The sequence below is a fragment of the Cupressus sempervirens genome, chromosome 4, assembly GCF_028749045.1.
Source record: "Cupressus sempervirens isolate cs-2001-9-10 chromosome 4, ASM2874904v1, whole genome shotgun sequence".
NCBI classification, from domain to species: Eukaryota; Viridiplantae; Streptophyta; class Pinopsida; order Cupressales; family Cupressaceae; genus Cupressus; species Cupressus sempervirens.
Genome location: NC_143121.1, coordinates 103,718,751 through 103,725,036, shown reverse-complemented (window position 1 = coordinate 103,725,036; position 6,286 = coordinate 103,718,751). Strand labels below are relative to the sequence as shown.

General features: G+C 32.5%; 1 protein-coding gene across 2 annotated transcripts; it reads left to right on the top strand.

The window, feature by feature from the left end:
• The first annotated feature begins 3,680 nt into the window (after positions 1-3,680).
• LOC149560154 (bidirectional sugar transporter SWEET16-like) lies at positions 3,681-5,701 on the top strand. Of its 2 annotated transcripts, none has more exons than XM_089823560.1 (6): positions 3,681-3,808; positions 4,160-4,196; positions 4,312-4,528; positions 4,620-4,803; positions 4,969-5,088; positions 5,196-5,310. In XM_089823560.1, the coding sequence occupies exons 1-6, from the start codon at positions 3,772-3,774 to the stop codon at positions 5,288-5,290; spliced, it is 690 nt and encodes a 229-aa protein (XP_089679686.1). In that variant the 5' UTR covers positions 3,681-3,771; the 3' UTR covers positions 5,291-5,310. The 2 variants fall into 2 exon arrangements, with proteins under 2 accessions (XP_089679686.1, XP_089679685.1); XM_089823559.1 differs by having other exon boundaries at positions 3,690-3,808; positions 4,642-4,803; positions 5,196-5,701.
• Positions 5,702-6,286: the final 585 nt, after the last annotated feature.

Sequence of the window (6,286 nt, the reverse complement as noted above, 5' to 3'; positions counted from 1 at the left end):
AATGATGTTTCTTTGTGGGAGCTTCGAATTAATTGATGCATATTTTAAGAGATGATAAGCATTGTATTTTGGGGTAAAAACTAAGAAATTCTTTTAAGCCGATAGACTTATTTGGTATGGGACTTTGGTCAGAAAATTCTGAATTTTTGGCAGACGCTGAAAAATAAAATCCAACCACGCCATTAAAATATGGAGAAAGCCAGTTTGCTACGCTTGTCAGAAGAAATAGAGAAACCTTGTTTGCGATGGTTGTCAGAAACAATAGTAAAGAGGAGAAACTGCAATCATCTGACTGAAAAAGAAACGCTAAGATTGTGGCATTGACATCAATCGAACTCGTGTCGTCGTCCTCAATTTTTGCAGGAGAGTACCCTTGCTCGGACCACTCGCCCTCAATTATTTCCGGTATAGTTATTCTCTGTACAAACCATAAATTATTCAAATAATTGTGTCCGGAAACATTATCGATGGTCTTATTGCCGAAAGGGACATATAAAATCATACCGTTTTCGCATTGGGATCGAGTATTCTTTTGATCAAATTCCGAGCGCTGGATGAAGGCTAATGCAGACATTTGAAATCGCTTTTGAAAATCTGCATAACACATGTAATCTTACTCAATTGTTTCCGAAGGAAGAGATTTTAGAATATTTCAATAACATGCGTAACAGTAACAGAGAACAATTTATTTATTTAAAGAATTACAGACACGAGCAATCAGAATACCAAAATAATCCATGAATCTTCTTTTTACAGTGGTGGTATTTTTGTTCTGGGGCAGCCGACACCACCGGTTTATGAGGTGGATGCATTCTAATTTAATTTATATTAAGTAGTAAAAATATATGATTTCTTTCCAGTTTTTACATGCATGAATCAGTATTTGTTAAATCTCATAGATTGGTACTCGCTAAATATATTACCTTTTTTATTAATACACCACACATATAACTGTTTTCATATTATAATTTCCACAAATTTTTACTGACTGTTCATAAATTTATGCTCTCAGTAATGAATAAGATAAAAATTTATTTTGATTGCACTGAATACGACAACATGGCGATCCATTAAATATACTCCTATAAGTATTGACAGGCTTCAACGTGGTAACAAGAAGGAAGTATACCAATCAGTTTTGAAGTGTCTTTTTAAAATGTAATTAATATGAAATAAGATTATCCTTCCAATTTAGAATCTATTGTTGAATTTGGAAGATGAGAGCTAAATTTTGTAGCTTGAGTGAAACATTTGATATAGCATTTCCATTTTTATTTCTTTAAGCACTCTTGCTAATTATTGAAGAGAAGTTGTGAAGAAAACATAAAACTGAGTGTGAAGCCAAAGTTGTAGGCCAGATAACTTTGTTGGTGGAACACTTAGCAGCATGAATATCAGTATTTAAAGCGGTATTTAAAGTGTAGTTTAAAAGCATTTAAAAATTCATATAGATAAAGCTTCATAAAATAGAAAAAAATTATAAAAGCATTTAAAAATTTATATAAATAAAGCTTCATAAAATAGTAAAAAATTATACTCAAAATCATTGTACTTTTTTTAAATCTCCAATGATTGTTTATTCTCTCACAATTTTTAAACTCTGGGGATTTTCATGCATGCAACTATAATTTAAGGATTTTCATGTGTGATGTTGTGAATAAAAGAGAAAAATATGGAGATATGGAAAAAGATAAGAAATACATATGAATAACTATTCAAGAACATCATAAAAAATATACAAGACTATGGCTTAACCGTTGCACCCTTAAAAGGTGCAAGCACTAGTTATCATCAATTCAACCCATCATCCATAGAAACATATGTATATGTATTTTTTTTCAATATATATTTATTTTCCTGTGATTTTTTTTTAAAATTTAAAGTAATGCTATTGCTAATACACAAAAGATAAAGAATTAAAGGCTTTTCCTATATATATATACACACACACACACACACATACACCCGCCATTTTATTAATTTAAATAATATTTTAAATAATTATAATTATTGAATCTTAAAAACATATCTACTATTAATATTTCTAGCTTAAATTTGTCTTGCACATTTTTTTAAAAAAATGAGTCTCAATAACAAATTATATATACATATTTTCAATACCTTTTTTATAACTTTTAAATCATAATTATTATATTTTCTAATTAATTTTTATAGGTAATGGGTCAAAACTTAGATTAGTTAATAATATTTATTAAAATTAATTATTATTATTTTGTTGAAATTAATAATTAACCTAAAACTTTCCATAAGTTGCCATTCGACTCTTGTCTATATTTGCTAAGTATTTTAAAACTAAATAAATAGAGAATGACTTTTACTTTTTTATTAGTTTGTTAATTAATTTAACTAATTAGTTTGTTAATTAATTTAATTAGTTTAATATGTGCTATGAATTTTTAAAACTATTTCTCAATTCCAATTTTTTCTTTGTTGTTAATTTTGAAACATATTTTTTGTTTAAAATCTTTAGCTATTATCATTGTCCTCCACAAAACAAGACTAAAACTCTTAGAACTCTTATTCTTCTTAGCTAAAGCTCTCTAGAACTCTTGTTCTTCTTCACTGATTAGTGGCCTTCAATTTTTCTATCTTTATTTCAAACTTTATCTTCTCTAGTCATTGAAGGTCTAGTACCTCCATATTTGTTTGAAAAAACGTATTATTATTATATTTATTTAATGAACCATTCAAATAAAACTTATTCATTAAAATATCAAAACTCTTATAACCCAAAGCTATAATTTAAAATGTGGCCTACAAGCTTTCTAGAGCAATAATTCGAAATGACATGGGACCAATCTGAACGTTAGTGTTGCACAGCTTGCGAATGTGCTCCACACTCCAATGCGGATGGGTAATTACTTGTGAGAATGTAATCCTTACACGAAGCTAAACGTCTATCCCCTCATATTCCGTGACGCTATTAAATCCACGCTTAAAAGCATGTTTTGAAATTTTGTGCACAAATCTACGCTTTTGAAGGAAGAAACGAATTTATACACTTTATTTTTCCTTAAAAGAAACATAGCTATGATTGAACAGTGCCCTTGGACAATAGCATAGACTGAGACAGGCACACAAAACTAAACAAAACACACGAAATGGAGAACAAATGGACCGAGTGTTAGAAAAAAAGGTTAAAAATCAACTGCTAAGAAGGAAGGAACGATATAGGCTACAACACTTACAGCCTGGATCTTCAAAACTGTGTAAGACATTGGCCAAAGGGTTTGAGTGAGAAGAGCGGTTTGACTGCAATTTGCTGTCCTTTCTACATTAAGATGCAATTTGGTGTAGTTGACATGGAATCTACGTGTATTTGAGTGAATGGGGAGGAGTACGGTTGTATTCGAAATAATGCTTCTATGCGTGTAGATATTTTTTAATATGTTATTAAATATATTAAAAAAATCAACTATTCCTCTAGAACTCAATCAATCACTGTGCATCCCATACTTTGTATCTGCTGTAGAAAATGCCCATTCTGTACTGCATTCGTACTTTTCTTACGAGACATCTTCTGGAACTGTTGTGAGTTTCCTCTTTCGGAGTAAAGATAAGCCATACCCATTTTGGATTGAGTTGGCTTCCAATACCTCTGATGTGTAAAGCTGAACCCAACGCGTTCCTTCTTACATTCCGCCCTCTATGATAATATCAAGTTGGTCATCTGCAGGCCTATAAAAAACCTCAAATCTTCGTGCTTTACACAGCTTCATCTTCTTCTTGTGCAGATCTCAATTTTTCTCAATGGCCTTTTCTGTGCAGCTTTTGGTGGGAATTGTGGGTATGACATCCAGACGAATATTTCATTTGTTTTTACTGTCCACGAATAAATGCATCATAATGTTTCTTCTTAAAAAAAATACCCTCTTCTTAATTGTTGCATTCCAAGGATTTCCATTTGGGCAACTAGATGATTGTTTTCTTTTCTGATCATTGTTTTGACTAGCGTGTGCAAATTTGGCTATAATCTTCTTTCTGATTTGTATGTAGAATTTTTTTCTGTAGGATGGTTGCTCGTTTTTATGTTTTGTTATCTCATCATTAGCTCGATTTTAAGTGCACTGCTTGATTTTCGTTAAGCTGGATTTATATGTCAGTACAAATTGATGGTTTTTGGTGTTCTGGGGTGCAGGAAATCTAACTTCACTGGCACTTTTTCTGTCACCTATGTAAGTACTGTGTACACCATATTTCTCTGCGCCAAAAACATTCTAATGTAAATGACAATGAATAACATGTGATGTTTTAACTATTGATGAAAATAACGTGCTTATGAAATTGCAGGACAACTTTGTGGGGGATATACAAGTGTAAGTCTACCCAAGCGTATTCAGGACTTCCATATGTCTGTACCTTGTTCAACTGCTCCCTTTGGCTTCTTTACGGAGCCCCATTCGTTAAACCCAACAGTACTTTGCTGCTCACCATCAATGGTGCAGGATTTGTTCTGGAAATAATTTATCTGATGTCCTTCCTGACGTTTGCCCCTAAGCGGGAGAAGGTATATTATTCTATCTATGAGTAGATAGCTGATGGCCAATAGATTATATAAGTAAGAAGCTAAATATTTAATTGTATCTTTTCTGAAACAGATTCCTTCAATTTGTTTGGCAGGTGAAAACGGCGCGGTTAGCCATTGCGATGATGGTTTCTTTTGTCGTTGTGGTTGTAGTCACTGTTTATGCGTTGCACGCACACAATGTCAGGCAGTCACTGGTTGGCACTTTAGGTGTCATCCTTTCTATTGCTATGTATGCCTCCCCATTATCCGTAGTGGTGAGTTTTCAATCATATTAATGTTCCCCTGAGTCAGATTTCTAGGAAAACTGTTCTAAACCAAATTATAAGTACACAAAGCTCTTGTCCTAAAAGTTATAATGCCTAATTTGCAGAAAATTTCATCTTTTTGGAGAAATTGACGACTTTCTGCTTTGTTTGCAGGGGGGTGTTATCAGAACCAAAAGTGTAAAGTACATGCCATTTTTGGTCTCTCTCTTCAGCACTATAAATGCATTTGTCTGGTCTGCATACTCAGTAATGGTCAAGGATATCTTTATAGCTGTAAGCTTCTACCTTTTCCTAGTACAATTTCCATGTATATTTTTCCATGTAATTTTTGGCAAGAGCTGTGCACCTCTTTTCTAATTAACGTATTCTTCTGTTTGCAGGTACCCAATGGCATTGGCTTCCTTTTGGGAATGACTCAGCTAGTTGTTTACCTCATCTACAGAAGCTCGGAGCCTGTTTTGCCGATATCTACTGAACTTCATAAACTTCCAGAAATTCAGAAGGTAAATAATGCAGTTGATGTTAGTATCCATATCGTGGAGTTGGACTCTTCAAAGTTTGTTAAAGTGGCTGCAGTTGATCAAGTTTGATTTCATTCTCATTGATCAATGATCAACAAGGTCTATACAGCTTCATGAGAAAATCAGAATTGGACGAATACGGTTAAATATCGATCTAAAGCTCACCTTTTTTAGTAATACCTTACAAGTTCCAAGAATTTTCGGACAAGAAGAATTGAACCAAATTTTAATTTTTGTTCACAATTTTTGAGCTTAAGACATGATTCAGGTTTCAGGAGAGTTTAGTCACTGGGGAGCTTGATTGTAACCTTTTAATTGCCATTTTTGAATAATGAATTATTTCCTTGGCTTTCTGTTTAAATAAATTCTTTCGAGTATCAGTGTCCATATTGATGAATATGCAGTTCTTCCTCTACCGTATATCCCGAGACAGAGTAGTTTACAGATCAGACTAATGAAATAGTATTAATGATTGGTGTTTAGGTCTATAACGTCATATAACTAAGCACTATAATAAAATCAGTACGCTGTTTCTTCACCTGGTTTTGCTAGGGAGAGTTGTATCGTTCTAAATCAATGTACTTTTATGATTTGATGCTTCTTTCCAGCTGATCTCTACAGTTGCGTTGCTTGGCTCCGTAAAAATTAAAATATTAACAAACCGATATCTCGATAGATACAGAGAAATAAAAAATAAACAATTTGTCAGTATAGAAAGAAGATCACAAAGAAGTTTATGCTGTCAAGACGCTTAAAGTAATGGGCAATAGGTGCATAAGCATCAACGATTGCTTAAGGAATACAAACAATATTAATGAAAAAAAAAAACCATTAACAATGTATTAGCTTCTTAAATTGTTTGCCAATAGTTATTAATTAATTAAAATTTAAGATAGGGTGTCACATTATAATGTCTGATTCTTTGATTGTAATTAGTTTATTCAAAGTTT

Bases quoted from the DNA above. Each gene is read 5' to 3' on its own strand.
- LOC149560154 (XM_089823559.1), top strand. From the start codon at position 3,772: ATGGCCTTTTCTGTGCAGCTTTTGGTGGGAATTGTGG. The intron at 4,804-4,968 runs GTGAGTTTTCAA...CTTTGTTTGCAG, and splicing joins CCTCCCCATTATCCGTAGTG to GGGGGTGTTATCAGAACCAA. The intron at 5,089-5,195 runs GTAAGCTTCTAC...TTCTGTTTGCAG, and splicing joins TCAAGGATATCTTTATAGCT to GTACCCAATGGCATTGGCTT.